The following is a 20,659-nucleotide window of genomic DNA, read 5'->3' on the forward strand; positions in this document are numbered from 1 at the left end:
GGACACAGTCTCAAGCCATACCAGGGGAGGTTTAGGCTGGATGTTAGGAAGAAGTTCTTCATAGAAAGAGTGATTAGTCATTGGAATGTGCTGCCCAGGGAGGTGGTGGAGTCACCATCACTGGAGGTGTTTAGGAAGAGCCTGGATGGGGTGCTTGGTGCCATGGTTTAGTTGATTAGATAGTGTTGGGTGATAGGTTGGACTCGATGATCTTGAAGGTCTTTTCCAACCTGGTTAATTCAATTCAATTCAATTCAATTCAATTCAATTCAATTCAATTCAATTCAATTCAATTCAATTCAATTCAATTCAATTCAAGTCTATTCCATTCTATTCTATTCTATTCTATTCTATTCTATTCTATTCTATTCTATTCTATTCCTATTCTATTCTATTCCATTCTATTCTATTCTATTCTATTCTATTCTATTCTATTCTATTCTATTCTATTCTATTCTATTCTATTTCATTCTATTCCATTCCATTCTATTCCATTCTATTCTAAAGGTATTTTCCAACCTTAATGATTCTGTGATTCTATTCTATAATTATATGGCGTGGTTGTAAAGCAACCTTCACAGGTTGCTTTACAAGAAAAACCTAATCTAACCAAAAAAGTCACCTAAAAGGCAGCAGACAGAAATCTGGGAATGCAAAAACAGTGCAACTATTGGTTTGTTCATGTTTAAATGTCATTTTCCTGGCAGTAGAATTAAGGCTTGCTGTTTGGTAGAATAGTTATGACAGCTCACATTGCAGCATGCAACATTTAGGGAGCATAATATTGTAGCTGTGACATTAGATGACTTAATTTACCTCATGGTTCATAATTTACTCTACACATTGGCATCACAGCCAAGTTTTATTCAAGAGCAATTCATCTATCAGCACAAAAAAATACTGTTTGCGTTCATTAAACAAAAATGTTAGCAAATCTGAGTTAAATCATTGAGAATTTGGGCAAGGGGGGAGGGGAGGAAATTAAAAGTACAAAACAAATGTAATTTTCTTTGACAGGAAATATTTTTTGCTTTTTAAATGATATCTCAAGTTGAGGCAGAACGTTAATTCCTTCTTGTGGTTCAGCAAAGAGCAGAAGGAAACCAGTGTTGAAACAGAAGGCTTTGGCCTGAGGCAGGGTTGGAGGTTTGTTTCTTTCTTTCTTCATTTATTTATTTAATTTCTTTCTTTTGGTCCAGGAGTGTTTCTCTTTCTTTCTTGTGTTCACATATGGATTTGGAATGGAAAATCAGTTGCTGAGGTGCAGTGGTCTGTTGCACACCTGCGCCATGCCCATGCTCTGGGTTGTGTGTGTGGGAGTGTGATGACCTTCAGTGGCCTTTTATGCATATGAGTGAAGATAGAGTGGAAATTCAGAGTCACTTGCTGTGTTTGCTTCAAGCAGACAGCCCCCACCAACATGAACCCATGTCCAGGATGGAGGCTGTGTATGAGCTGTCACCTCTTGGCTTCCAGCTCCAGGGCAGAGACATCAGCGCTAGTGAGTTGTCTGAAGTGGTCTCTCCCACTGGGTTTGGTCAGCGCTGAGGCTCGAGAGAAAGCACAGGGGTGTCATTCAGTCTGGGGAGGCTGCTCTCAACCTTTCAGGCTTTATTTGCATGCTAGATGCGTGAGGACTAGGGATAAAGTCCCCATGAAAGCTGCAAACTTTCTTTTAACCTTGGCTGTGCCAGCAGGCACTTGTGCTTCCCCAGCCTGGGAGCTTCTCGGGCACAGTCTGTAGCTCACCAGGCACGGCAGGCAGCTTTCCATGTAAGGAGAGAATGTGATTGCTGATGATCAAGGTCCTGTGAATGCCAGGGGAAACCACGCCAGGGTGTTTCCTCCTGATCTGATTCATTCTCATTCCTGAAGCCAAAGCCAGGCCAGAACCCTCCCTGGCACTGCACTATTTTTTTGGTTTATGTGCACTGGCTGTAGACCTAAGGGCATGGGAAGCACGAGGCCAGCTTAAACAATAAATACCCTACTGTGCCTTGCTGCTTAAACAGAATAATTACTGTCTTACTACATGTGACCCCTCTGTTCCTGTCCCTCTGGCAGTTGTTATTTTGTGGCTCCTTTTACACAGGGGACCTCTGTGGCTCTCTTCATGCCATACCTCTCCGTTTGCCACTGTCTCACCTCCTGTCTTCCTCACGTGCTTTGTCTGAGAGCATTTGTCAGTAGATGACTACCATCTTTTCTCAGTTATGGAGAAATCTCCCATTGTTTGCATTTCTCTCTCCCAGCCTCTGTCCCTCTCTTCAATCTCCTGCTATTTTTCACCACCAGCTCTCAAGATTTCCCCATTTTCACCACTTCCCATGCCACACGAGTTTTTCTGCCTTCCCTCCTCACTCTAGCATTGGAGCACGAGCTATCCCTTTGCTCATATACCATCTGCTGCTCTCCTCTGATCTCTGTGCTAAAAACAAGCCTCTTCAACTAAGGGACAGGAGAAAAAAAAAGGCCAAGCTCATTGGAATCTGTGATGGCTGAGCAGACAGAGACTGATAAACGACAACTTCAAAGTTTTGAATTAAAGGGGGAAAAAAAAGGAAAGAAAAGAAATTAATCCCAGCTGGAGGTAGAAGGCAAAAAAATTATGTCAAAGGCTCCCTTAGCTATTTTTGTCTTTCAAAAGCCTGTTCCTGGGGAATGTGAGGTGCAGAGGGAGGGAGGAAAGTTAGGTGAGCAAAGCCTTAAACAATAAATGGAGAGTGCAAAGAGAACAAAAACTGCAGTTCAGCATTGGAAGTTGTGACACACACACCATAAAAAAAACCCCAAACACACCACCCACCCCCAACAACCACCACAACAAAAAACCCCTTCAAATGGCATTTATTGATTTGCAGTCTTTTTTATCCCCTTGCATCTTGTTTTAGGCAGAGGAGGGCCCAACAAAGATGTATAACCCCTTCTGCTCTTCCTTCTTCACAACTACAAAGAGTCTTTGGAAGGAAAACAAGCACAGAAGCAGGGGATCAGGTCTCTTTCTCCACATGCCAAATGCAAACAGATACTTTCAGTGGGTCTGAACTTCAGTTTAGTTTAAGACCACAGCAGTATTTATAAAGAGAACTATAGGAATTTTCTGCACAAGCAGGAGCCCAGTGTTGGATGCACAAATGAGGGAGGATGGAGCTGCCACTTCTGCACACCAGGCTCCCCTTTGGAGATGTGAGGAATAAGGACATGAAGGGAAAGGCCATTCTGACAGAGCACTTGGCTGAAGGCATTGCTGGTCCCTTGGCTACCTGAAAGAGTTGTTTGCACACAGTGTCAGTGGGGTTTTGTCTGGGTGTGCATAATTTCTAGAAAGGAAGAGTTTAGCCCTTGAGGAAAGAGTGACCGTGTGTGGCAGTGCAAAGGGTCAGAATAAACCTTTATTAGAATAAACCAAACCAGGTTGGAAGAGACCTTCAAGATCATCGTGTCCAACCCATCAACCAATCCAACCCACCCAAACAGCTAACCCATGGCACCAAGCACCCCATCAAGTCTCCTCCTGAACACCTTCAATGACGGCGACTCCACCACCTCCCCGGGCAGCCCATTCCAATGGGCAATCACTCTTTCTGTATAGAACTTCTTCCTAACATCCAACCTGAACCTCCTCTGGCGCAGCCTGAGACTGTGTCCTCTTGTTCTGGTACTGGGTGCATGGGAGAAGAGACCATCATCCGCCTGTCTACAACCTCCCTTCAGGTAGTTGTAGAGAGTGATAAGGTCACCCCTGAGTCTCCTCTTCTCCAGGCTGAGCAGCCCGAGCTCCCTCAGCCTCTCCTCATAAGGCTTGTGTTCCAAACCCCTCACCAACTTTGTTGCTCTTCTCTGGACTCGTGCCAGCAGCTCAACCTCCTTCCTAAACTGAGGGGCCCAGAACTGGACACAGTACTCGAGGTGTGGCCTAACCAGTGCAGTGTACAGGGGCAGAATGACCTCCCTGCTCCTGCTGGCCACACTGTTCCTGATGCAGGCCAGGATGCCATTGGCCCTCTTGGCTGCCTGGGCACACTGCAGGCTCATGTTCAGCCTACCATCAACCAGCACCCCCAGGTCCCTCACTGCCTGGCTACTCTCCAGCCACTCTGACCCCAGCCTGTAGCACTGCATCATCAGGGCAGTCATCAGGGCAGAGGCAACAAGGACCCATAAGTACATGGGGAGGATATAAGGATGTAAGTCTGCATTTCTGCACACACAGTGGGATTTTCATATGAAAATATGCAAAATACACAATACATAAAACATAGAATTTGTATGTTTTATCTCTCTCTCTCACACATATATATATATGAGACCACAGGCAGGTGTGCACATCAACAAGCCCATGGGGTTGTACCAGGCTATCTCCAAAGGGTAGGGGGAAAGGAGGGAGGTTCTTGCCATCAGGCTAGCATTGCCAGGCAGGTTTGCTGTTTGAGCTCATTATTTACTTTACTGGGTCCAATTAGGAAGCCAGGGGGTAGGAAACGTGCCTGATGCAAGCGGGCCTTCAAAGCCTTCCTCCTGCACACATCAAAGCCGTCTGTCACAGATCCTTCTGCAAAAAGGGCTCTGCCAGCTCCAAGCAGCAGCAGACGCCTGGTTTGCTCTGCTCAGGGTCGTTCCCTGTTGGTTTGATTGTCAAGCCTCCCAGGCTCCTCACTATCTCCAGCCTCCAGAGCAGAAAGCTCCTCTTTTTGATTTACTGGGACAGAGTTAAGGAGCTACAGCTTGGCAAGAGAGTGTTTAATGGGGCTTCAGCAACAAACCAAACTAACTATGAGCAGGTGAAAAGTGGAAAACCTGTAGGAAGGAAGATTGCCTGGAGTCATGGGAAGAGATGCTTCGAGATGAGAAGAGCTGTGCTACACAAGGAGTTGTCCCCCTTCAAAGAAACTTGTAAGGCCCCTTGTTGGGAAGGTGTTGTACTGAACCAGATAAAACAGCCAGGGGCCAAACCTTGTCAGTGAGGAAGCTTTGGCAGCAGGGTCAGGATTTCATCCCTAGATAACATGCTCAAGGCAAGCGTCTTCTGTTAATGGAGCAGCTCACTTGCCAGGCGCTGGCAGGCCCTCTTTTCACCTAATATAACACATTCATTGTAATCAGTACCAAGGAGCATTGTCCAGGCCTTCTCCCTCACTGCTTTGATGAACTGCGTACTGACAGCCATCAGCTCCCTGACAAAGCTAGCTCCTACTTGGGAAGGTTTGTAAATTCACTCAATGTATAAAGCTCTGTTCATGCTTTCCCCGAGGCCCCCCCTCCCTTTTGCCTTAGAGGTTAGAGTTAATACGACTCACCTAATCTGCCTGCCAAGGTGAATTAGTGAGAACATCTCTACAGCTCTGTGCAAGATATCACAACCTGACATTTTTCTAACACACCATGATGCATCTTTCCTCTCCCTCATCTGTACTATAACACCTGGATTTTATGTGAAAGCTTTTTGTTAGAAATGGTTAACATACTCTTAGAGGGGACAGAGCTGCAAGCAAGAGGGGCTGTCTTGCAAGCAAGAGTAGCTAAGTTCTGGTAGCAAAATATTGATGCCCATGTTTGACTTGGTAAAAACACAGTTCAGCAATGCAGGGATCAGAACAGGGCTACCACCATTTCAGCAAGAGACTGTCACAGAAACATTCCCTGAATTGGGGTCTGGAGCACAAGCCCTAGGAGAAGAGACTGAGGGAGCTGGGGTTGCTTAGCCTGGAGAAGAGGAGGCTCAGGGGAGACCTTATTGCTCTCTACAACTACCTGAAGGGAGGTTGTAGCCAGGTGGGGGCTGGTCTCTTCTCCCATGCAACCAGCACCAGAACAAGAGGACACAGTCTCAAGCTGTGTCAGGGGAGGTTTAGGCTGGATGTTGGGAAGAAATTCTTCATAGAGAGAGTGATTGCCCATTTGAATGGGCTGCCCAGGGAGGTGGTGGAGTTGCCATCACTGGAGGTGTTTAGGAGGAGACTTGATGAGACTTGGTGCCATGGTTTAGTTGATTAGGTGGTATTGGATGATAGGTTGGACTGAATGATTTCAAAGGTCTCTTTCAACCTGGTTTACTCTATTCTATTCTATTCTATTCTATTCTATTCTATTCTATTCTATTCTATTCTATTCTATTCTATTCTATTCTACTCTACTCTACTCTACTCTATTCTATTCTATTCTGTTCTGTTCTGTTCTGTTCTGTTCTATTCTATATTCCTATCTGTGTTGTGGAGCTGGGGAATCAGAAGTTGAGTAGGCCTACTGATGTCTTTGGTGTGACCTTCAAAACAGCAGTCCTCCCTTTCACTCGTTCCCAGAGAGCTCCACTGGGCAAATCAGCAGCTCATCATGTCTTGGGAAGAATCCTTCCCAAGGCAGGGGGAATAATGCATAGCTGTGAAACTCTCCTTCGGGACATGGTACATATTTTAGATATGTATATATTCAGGGGAGATGCTGAAAAACATCTTCCCTTAGGAAAGTATGTACCTTTTTAGGATACTTGGGAGCTACACTGCTGTGGCTCTCTGTCAGACAGACTTAACAGCCCTCTTAATGAGGGTGCCACTCCATTAGAGCTGGTTAAGTCACCCTCAACCCTCTTTTCATTATGGTGACAGTCTTGTGACAAGGGCAAATTGCAGGAGAAACAAGTCCCTCTTGGAATGAACCCTGTGTATAAACAAGGCAGAATTGCAGAGCAAATGATTTGCAAAGGAGAGGCAAATTACATTTTAACCTTTTCTCTGTGAGTCTTTCCCTAACGTCTGATTAACTTTCCAGTCAACTGGTTGACCTGCCATCTGGGAGTGCTGCTATGAAAGGAGGGGAGTGTTTGCTGTCAGCTCAAATTGGGGGGTGGGATTTTCAAAGAATATTGCTAGCAGGTAGCTTGCATGTGATGAGAAGATCTGGGAATTAAGAGAGTTCCCACCAAAGATTGCTCAAGCTATGGCAAACCCACGAACAATGTATTGTACAGACAGCAGCGCTGCGCAGAAGCTGGGATGCCGTCCTGCGTCTGCGTTCAGCCTCGGTGACACCCCCATCTGAAACGCTGTGTTCAGTGTAGGCTATTGCACTTCCAGAGAAATGTGAACTTCTCAGCGAGGTCTAAAAGCAAAGAAAAGAATGATCAAGGGTCTTTAAGAAAGCCTCACCTACAGAGGAAGGTTGAAAGACACCCTCCCAACCCCCCCCAAAAAAGACAACTGAAGGAGGAAAGTAAGTGATTTAAAAGTTGATAAAAGACCATTGCAGAGAAGGAGGGAATGGTTTGTTCTTTTTGTCTGTAGTGGCTAAGACAAAAATAATAGCTTTAAATTGCAGCAAGGGAGACTCAGGTCAAACTTCAGAGAAATTGCTGCAGTGGTAAGGACAGCAAAGCACGGGAACAGATGTCGGGAGCAGCTGCAGTCTCTGCCACTGGAGGGCAGAGGATGCCTGTCTCCCTGACATGACCCTTATGTCCTGTCTTGAGGTGAGGGAACGGGCTCGATGGTGACAAGTCCCCTCCAGCACTATGACTCACCTAATTCTGGTCCTACAGGGGCTAAGATTCCCTAACATATTCATGAGTTGCATCGCTAAAAAGCGGTTGTGAAAATCCCGCCCTGCTTCCTTCTCCGCTGACTCTCTGTAGCAATCAGCCCCAGTGCACAGCAGAAGATTGAGAGCCATGTCCCAGTGCACTGGGTGGGCAGCAGGAGCCAACTTTTCCTCCCTACTTGTAAAATACACTGCTGCCATGTAGCAAAGCCCTTCAGCAGGCTGTTAGAGGATGCAAAACCCTGCTTCAAAGCGGTCGTAAGTTTTTGACAGAGCAATGAGATTTCCACTCGCCTGAACATCTGGTGGGAGCTGGGAAAGGAACTGCTGGTTAGCCTCATTGAAAGAGAGGGGAAACTGTGTCTTTGCATGGGTTTAATAGGTGCACTGCTGTTTTCATGCTGAGCCTCCGTGATGGGGGGTAGTTTTCCCCTAGAATGGTTCTGAAAATTGCCTGGGAAAAAAAAAAAAAAAAAGGCAAAAATAATCGTGTGAGGAACAGAGACCTGAGCAGGTATTGAAACTGCTGGAGTCCCTGTCTCTGATGCAGAAGGGAAATGCATGCAGCTGCCATCACCAGCATGTGTGGCCAGCCTGCCTTGGCCAACATGCTGCAGCAACCCTGCGGCTGTGTGATGGGATTGCAGGTGGCTCCATGGGAAGTTTGGCTCTAGTGGTAGGGCTTACTTACTTATTGCTTTCACCTAGTGCCACAGAACCAAGCCTTGCAAGAACACAGCCCCATCCTTGCAGACATTATCTGAACCCCATCAAACAACTCTAAGCTCTTACATGAAGCGCTGCGCACATGTTGAGTAGCCCAGGGAGGTGGTGGAGTCACCATCACAGGAGGTGTTTAGGAGGAAGAGACTGGATGGGGTGCTTGGTGCCATGGTTTAGTTGATTAGATGGTGTTGGATGATAGGTTGGACTCAATTATCTCAAAGTTCTTTTCCAACCTGTTTATTTCTATTCTATTCTATTCTATTCTATTCTATTCTATTCTATTCTATTCTATTCTATTCTATTCTATTCTATTCCATTCCATTCCATTCCATTCCATTCCATTCTATTCCATTCCAGTCCATTCCATTCCATTCCATTCCATTCCATTCTGCTTTGGAAAATCTGACTGCTTTCTGAGGTACCTGAATGGGAGCTCTTGAAGGCTGATCTCTTGTTTGTTTATTTGTTTTAATCTGGCTTTTAGCCTTGGAGGGTTTTGGGTATGCTTTCCCTACATACACAGGTATGCAGCTGGGGCTTTTGGCTTTGCACACCTGCTGACCAATGCCTGCAGCTTTCTCAGAGGAGGGAAGCATCTCCCTTCACACTGCTGCCAAAGTGGTTCAGACTCTTTCCAGGAGGAGCCTTACTTTGCTTTCTGAAGGAATAGGGTAGTTAAAACAAACCCTAATATTTCACACTTCCCTGGCACCTTGCATCCAACAATTCTAATGTGTTTTACATGGGTTAACCTCAACACCCTTCTCTGACCACAAGACAATGACAGAGGGGGATTATTAGCTGCAGTTCACAGAGGGAGAGCAAGGGAAGTGACTCACCCAAGGTCACACAGTGAATTAAAAGCAAGGCCACAGACCTCCCCTGATTCCTGCCCCTGGTTTTAACCCTGACACTCAAGTCACCGCCTTCAAAACCGCGTTAGCGAGGCAGCACAGCTTAAATCTGTCATTTGGTGTGTGCAGCAGATCAGGGATTCATGATGATTATTGGTCTCTGCGGATCAAATTACACTTTGTTTCTCTCAGGTTGGCCGTGTTTTAACAGTAGCTCGATCCAATCAATGGCACTTCAGGGTGGTGGTTGCTCTGAGAGACAGAAAGGCATTTTTCACCGTTTCACAGTGGAGAAAAGGATGCTGACAATACACCATCACATGTGAGGACCCCGCTAGCCCATGAACCAGCCCATCAGCCAAACTAAAGGACACAGTCTCAGGCTGTGCCAGGGGAGGTTTAAGTTGGATGTTAGGAAGAAGTTCTATACAGAAAGAGTGATTGTCCATTGGAATGGGCTGCCCGGGGAGGTGGTGGAGTCACCATCATTGGAGGTCTTCAGGAGGAGACTTGATGGGGTGCTTGGTGCCATGGTTTAGTTCTTTAGGCGGGTTGGATTGGTTGATGGGTTGGACACGATGATCTTGAAGGTCTCTTCCAACCTGGTTTATTCTGTGTATTCTAACCTCACCTGGTACTCAGCCATTACACTGGTTTCACATGGTGGCGATTTTGCTGCTTGGCCTGGACAGCCTGTGAGATACAACACTTTGGTACCACTTGAATGCTTCTTTCCAGAGTTTCAGAGCCCAGGTTTTCCATAACTTGCTAAAATGATAGTCTCTTGCTGATATGGCTCCTGAAATAACTTTAAAATCACTCATGACTGTTATTTGCAGGATCCCTCTTGTGATTGTTCCTTCATAGCAATTAAGCAGAACAGTTCCCAAATCTGAATGACTAACAAAGCCACCATCTGTATTTTTCTGTCCTGCCAGGCAGAGAATTCGAAGGTGAGGAAGAGTATCTGGAGATCCTAGGGATCACGCGAGAGCAATCGGGCAAGTACGAATGCAAAGCTGCCAACGAGGTTGCTTCAGCAGATGTCAAGCAAGTCCGAGTCACTGTGAACTGTGAGTACATCACAACTGGAGCAAGTCAACAGGGAGAACTCTGCCCATGGGCAGTGGGGACTTTAGAATAAACAGAAATGGCTTTCTGGATTTGAGTTATGTTACGTTATGTTACATTACATTACATTACATTACGTTACGTTACGTTATCATAGAATCATAGAATCAATAAGATTGAAAAAGACCTCAAAGATCATCAAGTCCAACCTGTCACCCAAGACCTTATGTTATATTATGTTCACTGAAAGAGTCATTAGCCACTGGAATGTGCTGCCCAGGGAGGTGGTGGAGTCACCATCCCTGGAGGTGTGCAAGAGGGGATTGGACGTGGCACTTGGTGCCATGGTTTAGTCATGAGGTCTGTGGTGACAGGTTGGACTTGATGATCTTCTGAGGTCTCTTCCAACCTTGGTGGTTCTGTGATTATGTTATGTCATGTTATGCTATGCTATGTTATGTTATGTTATGTTATGTTATGTTATGTTATGTTATGTTATGTTATGTTATGTTATGTTATGTTATGTTATGCTGTGCTGTGTTGTGTTGTTCTGTGTTGTGTTGTGTTGTGTTGTGCTGTGTTGTGTTATGTAGTAGAGGTTGAGAAAGTTGTGGAAACCATCTGCAATCAGACATAGAGCATAGTTTGTGCTTTAAATGAAGTAATATATAAGGAAAGAAAGAAAAAGAGAGACCGGGGTAAAAAGAGAGGAGCTTTGAGGTGCCCCTGTCACCCCCTCAGAAATGCTGATGATGCTTTGTTTTCATTCATTGATATTCGGGAGAACAGTATCATGAAGAGAAGCTTCAGCAAGGAGAGATAAGAGAGGGTTCATCTGGCTCAGAGCAAACACATGCCTGCCTGCACCCATAGGCATCTCAGCAGTGCCTATATAGGTATCACAGCCCAGGGGCCTGAGGGATGTGCAGTAGAGACGTGTTAATGACAGGGTGCAAAAATTTGACTTCTATGCTGATTTTAGGTTGTTAGTATAAAGCCCTCTCTAAGAGAACCCCTGCACACCAGTGCAATACAGAAAGGAGTTTGGCTGTATGGTCAAGTGTACTTCTCACTGAGGGACACAGTTTTTCAATGGAATCACCTAAAGACACTGAGAGGCACAGTTAGCTCTGTGCGTCTTACACCCACACTTGTGTGACTGGGGCATGGATCCCATTGCCCACATGTAATCCACCTCATTTTGCTGGCATGCTCGTCTCACAGTGACACAAGGTATTATAGACTGCTGTTACTGTTATAATCCTACGTGTGTGTCCACGTCAATATTTTTATGCCTCATACTTGGCACTGGGGTGATTTAAAGTGAATATCCTTATCTACCTGCTCTGTTTCCATGCTTGGTGGCTAATACTTTCACACAGCAGGGATAGATGAATGGGAAGTATATCCTCTCTTGATCTTCTTCAGTTTACACACCAGAATATTAATTTAAGCTGAAGCTGGAGATGGTTACAGAGATGTTTCAGGGTGCATATGCATTGCCCTGACTCACAGGTAGCACTCTCAGGGTGTAGGTTAGGGCAGGGAGCTGATGACAGGAAGTGTTTCAGCACAAGGATGGTCAGAGGGCTGGAGCACCTCTCCTATGAGGACAGACTGAAGGAGTTGGGGCTGTTCAGTCTGCAGAAGAGAAGGCTCCCAGGTGACCTAATTGTGGCCTTCCAGTATCTGAAGGGGGCTACAGGAAGGCTGGGGAAGGACTTCTCAGGATTTCAGGTAGTGATAGGACTAGGGGGAATGGAATGAAGCTGGAGGTGGGGAGATTCAGGCTAGATGTGAGGAGGAGGTTCTTCACCATGAGACTGGTGAAGCCCTGGAATGGGTTGTCCAGGGAGGTGGTCGAGGCCCTGTCCCTGGAGGTGTTTAAGACCAGGCTGGATGAGGCTCTGGCCAGCCTGATCTAGTGTGGGGTGTCCCTGCCCATGGCAGTGGGGTTGGAACTAGATGATCCTTGTGGTCCCTTCTAACCCTGAATGATATTATGATACATCCCAGGCTCATTTGCCCCTGCAGGTGATTTTAGCACCTTTTAATACCATTCTTACTCTTTGTCTCTTCCTTTCCCTTTGGGCCATCACATCAAATCAGCTTGTCTGTCATGCTTAGGAGTCAAGGTTGTAGGCTCCCTGCAGCATTTGCAGAAGCCACAGAGATTTTTATGGTTCCCTTTGAAACTGGGTGGCAGTGGTTTAACACCAGCTGCTCCATGGGCCAAATCTGGTATTGCTGTGAAACTGTAGCAGCAGATTTTCTGTACTAAAACTGTTGGAGGTTTATTCCTGTCAAAACCAGCTGAGTTTATAAACCCAAGACATTTCATAAGAACCAATTAATATTTTCAAATGTTTACAGGAAACATAATTTTAATGATGCTTGTAACATGGCTGAAACAGATTGTTTGTATATAAAGTCAGAATGTTTGATCTTGACTTAGTTTCAAACCCATAACAACTACGCTACAGCAAGACCTTAAACATTTTTTGCTCTTGGAATGTACAAAAATGCAACGTGGTTAGAGTGCTGTGATATTATTATGTGGCCTAACATCATAATGTAAGCAACTTAAAAACTCCTTCAGGAAAGGTCTTTCATTTCAAAATAGAGGGGAAAAAAATTTGAAGAGGTCACGAATGCCTTCATCAGAAGCCTGTCCTGCTTCTCCAAAACTTATTAATAGAAGTTATTTCTCTGCCAGGAAGGTGGTGGGGGTTGGTTGGCTGGTTGGTTCTTATAGTAGTATCGTAGTAGTATGAGTCAGGGTTGGAAGGGACCACAAGGATCATCTAGTTCCAACTCCCCTGCCATGAGCAGGGACACCTCACACTAGATCAGCCTGGCCACAGCCTCATCCAGCCTGGGCTTAAACACCTCCAGGGATGGGGCCTCGACCACCTCCCTGGACAACCCATTCCAGGGTTTCACCACTCTCATGGTGAAGAACCTCCTCCTCACATCCAGCCTGAATCTCCCCACCTCCAGCTTCATTCCATTCCCCCTAGTCCTATCACTACCTGAGACCAGACCCTCATCCAGCCTGCTCTTAAACACCTCCAGGGACAGGGCCCCAACCACCTCCCTGGACAACTCATTCCAGGGCTTCACCACTCTCATGGTGAAGAATTTCCTCCTGATACAGAGCCTAAATATTTTCTCTTTCTGATTTCATTCTGTTACTTTGCAGTAGACACTCTGCAGAGAATTCAAGGTTTCACTTTGATATGATTTACCAGCAGACTTGGCTTAAAGGTCTTTTCCAGTCTAAACAATTCTATGATTCTATGGGGGCCATGCACAGGAAACAAATCAGTCCTGTTTGAGGGATGAAAACTAGATATTTGCATACATCTCTTCTCCTCTGGCTTCCTTAAACTACATCACAAGCAGCAGAAAGTGGAAAAAACTACAGTAAGTTTGAAAAATGGAGCCTGCCCAACCTTAGGAGCTTCCTGGCCATCTCTTGCACTCCACTGGCCTGTGAAGCATATAGCTTGTCAGCCCAGACTGCAGGAGAGAGCGTCCTTGCTTTGCTTTGGTCTCACACTACCACCTTCAGGCTTCTGGAGTAATGGCCCTTGCACAGCACAGACAGGGAAACTGAGGCCTTGAGAAGAGGTTGTGGGGGAGAACAGCTAAAGGTAAACCACTCCTGGCTTCCCCAGCAGCAAACAGCTAAACACAGAGTGGCTGCTTTCTGACTCCAGTCAGCTGGTTTCTCCTGGGAGAGCACTGCAGCAAGCAGACTGCCCTTTGCCGAGCAGGCAGCCCCAGTGCCAGCAGTGCTGTAGCAAAAGCAGTGCTGGCTGAGGTACAGCCTGTCCAGCTGTCCGGGCTCTGTACTTTCAAAAGCTGAGGAGGGTGGCTAAGGCAGAGACTGCTCAGAGCAAGGGGCTGGGCTCCCTGGCAGCAGCCCAAGGAACACAACCTTCCTGGGTCCTTTTCTAGGGCCATGGAAAGGTGTTCATTTTGTGACTCACCTCTTCTGCTGGAGTCAGTGAAATGGAAAAGGTTTGTCTTGCTCCAAACGACAAGAAGATATACTGCTCCAACTAAACACAAAAAGAAGAAGGAGGACGCTTGAAAAATCACCTTCACAATCCTTTTATTAGCCCTCCTCCTCTCCAAATGAAAATATTTACATGAACCCACAGCCTTTGGATGTAGGCTCCTATTTGTGTACACTTATTAATATTGATGATGTGAGAGGGTGCACTGCAATATCCCTAAAGCCCTGCATGAAATCCTAATTAAGGTCAGGAAAGGGATCATACCGAGATGGCTAATGTGTTCACAAACAAACTTCTTCCCATCCATTTTCCAGATGGAATTAGATTCATTTTTTCTCTTTGAATGACACAATCCATTTTGATGCCTTTTTATTTTGTTGGGTTTTGTTTTGTTGTTGTTTGTGGGGGTGGTTTTTTTTTTGGCTTCTCGCTGCTGGGATGGATACATATGGTGGAGCTGTACTCTTACACACAGTGGTAACTTGAATCTCAGCAAAGCAGATGTCTGAGTTGCAGCCCTGTAATCTCAGGGTATGCAAGTATTAGTGGTGAGAGACAAGGCACTTACTCCCTGATGCATCTCAGCAGTCAAGTGGAAATAATTCTGCTTTTTAACAGAGAAAGCTCCTTGTGAAACATTTTGAACGTGGGGCTGGGATTGAAGATGCTGGGATTGAAGATGCTGGTGCCTTACCCTACCTGGCACTCAGCCAGCACTGAGACCTGGTTCCAGCTGAGCACATCATTATGTCTCCCAAGTTTTTGTTTGCCTGTGACATAACTTTCAGGCTTCAGAGTAAGCAGAAGTGGGGGCACCATAACGGGCTGAGGGCAAGCGGCACACAGAGCAACGGTGACCGAGCCCTCTTGGAGCCTGTGACAAAGCATGATGTCCAGGAAGGTTTGGCAAGATTTGTGACCTTAGATAGCTAAGGGAAGTGTCTCAGCAAGTGATCTGGTTCTTGAAGCTGCACCCACAGCCCCTGCTAAAGCTCTTACCTTTCAAGCCATTAATGTATTTTTGTCTCATATGAGTTGCCTCAGTCCTTTCCTTTTTTATTACATATTTGACATTAGGTGCAGAGCTTGTACAAAGCATAATTTTCATGCTAGTGTTAAATTCCTACTTTACTCCTTTTGCTGTCTTCCTTTACCCTTGATGTAGTCTTTCTCTCATCTTCTTCTCTCTGATGAGCCCATGTGAACTAGAGACCCACAGGTAAATATTCAGAAATTACAAAAGTCCATCATTAACCTTAACTGCCTGTGTATGCCTATGCATTTATGACAGAACTTTATTCAGTGATGTTGAACAGAAGCATGTGTGCAGAGTGATGCTAATACAGCGTATGATGGAGAGTTCAAAGACCAGGTATTCTCTAGAGGAGCAGGGGGAAGCTTAAGCCACAGCAAACAGCAGCCGTGGCCTTCCACTGGCCAGTACAGGTCGCATGAGAAAGCCAGGCTGAGATAATTTTGCTGTTTCATTCCACCTGGAAGCATGTCAAGTGACCATATATTTCCTTCCTGCAGACCCTCCCACCATCACAGAGTCCAAGAGCAATGAAGCGGCCACAGGACGACAAGCCTTACTCCGGTGCGAGGCATCAGCAGTGCCCACGCCTGATTTCGAGTGGTACAGAGATGATACCAGGTAAGATCTTTAGCTTGTTGCTTCTCTTCTCTCCTTTTCACTCCACTCAATGGAGGATCCTATCATCCTCCCCCAACTCTTCTCCTCAAGCAAATTACTCCTCACAAATCATGGTTCCATCTTACTTGGCAGCAGAGCCAAGGTAGGCAGGGCTGGAGGAAGCAAACCCTTTCTGCACTGGGCATGCTGAAGGAAGTGCAAAGGATAGAGCTCTTGACTTCAAGTCAATTATGGGCCAATATACAATTAAAACATCAATAGTGTTTTCTTCCTGACATTGTTCATGCATTAAATAGCCTATGGCAGACAAAACAAATGGTCAGTTTTAGTCTCCAAGTAGGTAATGCTAGTCTTGATGCCTTCATCTAGAAGAAGGAGCTGCTGAGGTGTAAGATTCCCCAATCTGTGTGACCTGAGCCACCCAGATTTGCACATGAGAATAAATGAGAAGAGGAAAGGGATCACAGGATCACAGAATGCTAGGGAAAGGACCTCTGGAGATCATTGAGTCCAACCCCTCTGCCAGAGCAGGACCATGGACTCTAGCACAGGTTGCACCTGAATGCATCCAGATGGGTCTTCAAAGTCTCCAGAGAAGAAGACTCTACAACCTCTCTGGGGAGCCTGTCCCAGTGTACCAAGACCCTCACAGTAAAGAAGTTCCTCCTCATGTCGAGGTGGAACATCCTGTGCCATAGTTTATGTCCATTGTCCCTTGTCCTATCACAGGGTGCAACTGAGCAGAGCCTGTCCCCTCCCTCTTGACACCCAACCCTCGGGTATTTATAAACATTTATTAAATGCCTTCTCAGTCTTCTCTCCAGACTAAAAAGCCCCAGGGCTCTCAGCCTCTCCTCATAAGGCAGTGCTCCAGTCCCTTAATCATCTCTGTAGCCTTCCATTAGACTCTCTCAAGTAGATCTCTGTGCCTCTCGATCTGGGGAGCCCAGAACTGGCCTCAGTATTACAGGTGAGGTCTGACTAGGGCAGAGTAGAGGGGGAGAGGAATCTCCCTCAATCTGCTGGACACGCTCTTCTTAATGCACCCCAGGATCCCATTTGCCCTCTTGGCCACAAGGGCACATTGTGTTTAATACCTGAGCAGTGACCTGACATTAAAAAGGTTGTGTTATTATCCTCATTTTTAAGCACTGGCTCAGAAGTGACTCAGCTTTGGCATATTGGAACGCAGGAATTGGTGTGCTTCACTAATAACCTTTTGCTAGGCAGAGACTAGCTCTCAGCTGGCCATCTTGTGGTCATTTCCAAGCATAAGTTGGTGCTGTGTAAAGGCTTCCTCCCTTTCTCTTCGTGCTTCACCACTGCTTTATCAGTAGCATTTCACTCCACTGCACTCCTTCCTTTGATTCCCTCCTTCTACTTTCCACAATGCCTTCTTTAGTCTCTTTTTTCTCAAGTCTCCTTCTTTCCTCTCTCCATCTTCACCTGCAAGCTGGGTTGAATTGCCCTGCACTAGCAGGCAGTGACTTCCTCCCCAGTTCACAGCTGTCACTGCACCTCTTCTGTCTTCACAGGATAAACAGCGCCAATGGTCTGGAGATAAAGAGCACGGGGAGCCAGTCTCTGCTGATGGTGGCCAATGTCACTGAGGAACACTATGGGAACTACACCTGTGTGGCTGCCAACAAGCTGGGAGTCACAAATGCCAGCCTATACCTTTACAGTAAGTATTGGAGAGGGTGAAGAGTGCTCTCACATAGATCAGCCTATGTAGGAAGCACATAGTGGCCCAAACATGGGAAAGCATCCACATGCCATCTTCAAACCCTGCAAACTTCCAGCTGGCTTTCAGTGCTCTGCTTTGGACACCTATATGGTCATACTTGTCATGAAACATAAACACAGCCAAATGTAAAGGTTTTCAGTCAAGCCCTTTGATTGACTTCCTGCCATGAAGTCGGATTTTGTTAAAATAATAAAACCACGTTTGTTTTAAAGCTGGAAACAAAAACCCCTTTAGAATGACAGCCCCTGTAATACAGAGACAGAAGGCCAGGGCTCAGAGGGTCTGTGACAGTTGAGAAATGACAAGTAATTCAGAGAGATGGAAAGAACGAGCCACAGAGCCTGAGGAGAACAGGAGAGTCAAGAAAAGGGAAATTAGTTTGAAAATGGAGGGGAAAGAAGTGGGGGAAAGACAGAATGACTTAAAGGGGCACACCATAGGGAACATAATCAGCAGATGAAATATGGAATAAAAGTCCTTGGATCTCATTCTGCTACATTTCAATTATTGTCATAGCAAGTGTAAACAGACAGAAGCTGGGACTAGACAAACTCCTAGAGCAGAGGTAACCTGCTGGTTGGGAATTTTGCAGCTGATTCAAGCCTGACCTTAAAGAGAATCCCTCACCCACCACCCATGTACACGAAGAAACTGTGGTGTATTCAAAGTGCAGTTGATAGGATAGGATAGGATAGGATAGGATAGGATAGGATAGGATAGGATAGGATAGGATAGGATAGGATAGGATAGGATAGAGCAGAATAGGATAGGATAGAACAGAGCAGAACAGAACAGAACGAACAGAACAGAACAGAACAGAACAGAACAGAACAGAACAGAATAGAATAGAATAGAATAGAATAGAATAGAATAGAATAGAATAGAATAGAATAGAATAGGATAGGATAGGATAGGATAGAATAGGATAGACCAGGTTGGAAGAGACCTTCAAGATCATTGCGTCCAACCATGATGGACCTGATTCCAGGTCCAACTTGGGCTCAACTTGGACCACACATTGTTATTGCCACCAGAAACCGAGTGCAGCAGGATGGACAGCAGGAATGGACACATAGACACAAAAGTGACTTAGGGCTGTATTCCTCTGGAGAGTCCCAGATTTAATTAAGCCACTCAGGCCATGACCTGCATGCCCTTTTGAATGGAGAAAAGATGAGCTGTGCAAAGCAGTCTTAGTATGAGACTCAGTTTAGTTTCTGCTGTGTGTGAGCAGTACAAGAGGACACAGTCTCAGGCTGCACCAGGGGAGGTTTAGGCTGGAGGTTAGGAGGAAGTTTTACACAGAGAGAGTGATTGCCCATTGGAATGGGCTGCCTGGGGAGGTGGTGGAGTCGTCATCATTGAAGGTGTTCAGGAGGAGTCTTCATAGTGTGCTTGGTGCCATGGTTTAGTTGGTTGGGTGGCGTTGGATGATAGGTTGGACACGATGATCTTGAAGGTCTCTTCCAACCTGGTCTCGTCTCGTCTCGTCTCGTCTCTTCTCTTCTCTTCTCTTCTCTTCTCTTCTCTTCTCTTCTCTTCTCTTCTCTTCTCTTCTCTTCTCTTCTCTTCTCTTCTCTTCTCTTCTCTTCTCTTCTCTTCTCTTCTCTTCTCTTCTCTTCTCTCTATTCTATTCTAAAAACAATGTTTTGCTTTGGTTCATTTTAAACAGATAGGGGGCATAAAGATAAATTAATTGGGATCCTTTATTTGCCACCTCTGGATTCACTTCAAGGTGCTTTGGATTTTCTTGCAAAGTTTGGGTGTCCTCTGTGGCCATATTTTTTTCTCTGAAGAGCAGATATTAGCACAAAAGAACACATATTTGATTTCCTGTAGCACTGCAGCATGCAAAGCAGGTTCCTACTTTGAGAGTCTTTTCACGCTGGGTCTTGTGACCGTCATGAGCGAGATTCAAATAAGATCCTCAGGCAGCAATCTGGAACATCATTTTCAAATACTCCAGATTGCTTCTTGCTGATATTAATATAAAGCTAAGTTTAGACTCCCATTCTTTGTGGCTCAATTCTAAATTTGGCCCTCTCTGTTGGTTCCTGTTACACAGATGAGCTGAGATGCAGCACAGAAACAAAACAGAAGATGGAACTCAATAATAATAATATCTGTACAGGGACGTGATTTTAGCTTAGGGTTGGTGGGGGGGATGGGGAGCGGGGAAGGAGGGAGGGGTGGTTTTGCCAGAAAAGCATTTTGCATGACTTCAGAACTTCACCTCAAAGGATCTCAAAGGAGTTGCTGGCAATGAATATTTTAACATCACAAGTTATTTAGAAACTGGTGAATGTTATTAGCACCACTTTGCAGCAGGCAGCTAAGGTACAGAGTGAAGAACTGCTTTACCCACGGTCGTCAAATGAGTGGCAGAACCTGTAAGAGACCCGGAGAGATCCTGCAAAACTGCCTGTAACTATCACAGAAGGAAATGTGGCAACTATTAAGAATGACTTGCAACAGCAAGGGTCCTATTTTAGCCTCCTTTTGATGTGTATGAACCAAACTTTAGTTCTTTCAAGTTGCTGAATTTTGTTTATAGTTGTTACCTCAGACATTCAAAGCCTGTTTATGCTGGAAAACGCTAGAGAGCATCACAAGAGCCAGACAAATGGCAGTGCAGGAGCTGAGAGAGATGGGATGATTTTCAGTGGGCTGTTTCTAACTTTTATTGTTGTTGCTTGTTTAATCCCTGCCCCTTCAGCGGGCAAATGCTTCATGTATCATAGTATCATAGTATCATAGTATCATTCAGGGTTGGAAAGGACCACAAGGATCATCTAGTTCCAACCCCCCTGCCATGGGCAGGGACACCCCACACTACATCAGGCTGCCCAGAGCCTCATCCAGCCTGCTCTTAAACATCTCCAGGGATGGGGCCTCGACCAACACATTCCAGAGTTTCACCACTCTCATGGTGAACAACCTCCTCCTCACATCTAGCCTGAATCTCCCCACCTCCAGCTTCATTCCATTCCCCCTAGTCCTATCACTACCTGAGATCCTGAGAAATCCTTCCCCAGCCTTCCTGTAGGCCCCC

The 20,659-nt window shown here is 45.7% G+C and overlaps 1 protein-coding gene across 2 annotated transcripts in view; it reads left to right on the plus strand.

Annotated features, from left to right (window-relative positions):
- Positions 1-20,659, plus strand: part of LSAMP (limbic system associated membrane protein) — a 392,022-nt gene that overhangs the window by 342,329 nt on the left and 29,034 nt on the right. For both annotated transcript variants that reach the window (XM_068160584.1, XM_068160585.1), the window contains exons 4-6: positions 10,049-10,183; positions 15,740-15,860; positions 17,396-17,544. In XM_068160584.1, coding sequence (XP_068016685.1) covers positions 10,049-10,183; positions 15,740-15,860; positions 17,396-17,544 — 405 coding nt within the window. The remainder of the gene's footprint in view (positions 1-10,048; positions 10,184-15,739; positions 15,861-17,395; positions 17,545-20,659) is intronic.

This window comes from Melanerpes formicivorus, unplaced genomic scaffold (assembly GCF_026170545.1).
Source record: "Melanerpes formicivorus ecotype bairdi unplaced genomic scaffold, bMelFor1.0.p_v2 SCAF_51, whole genome shotgun sequence".
Taxonomy (NCBI): domain Eukaryota; kingdom Metazoa; phylum Chordata; class Aves; order Piciformes; family Picidae; genus Melanerpes; species Melanerpes formicivorus.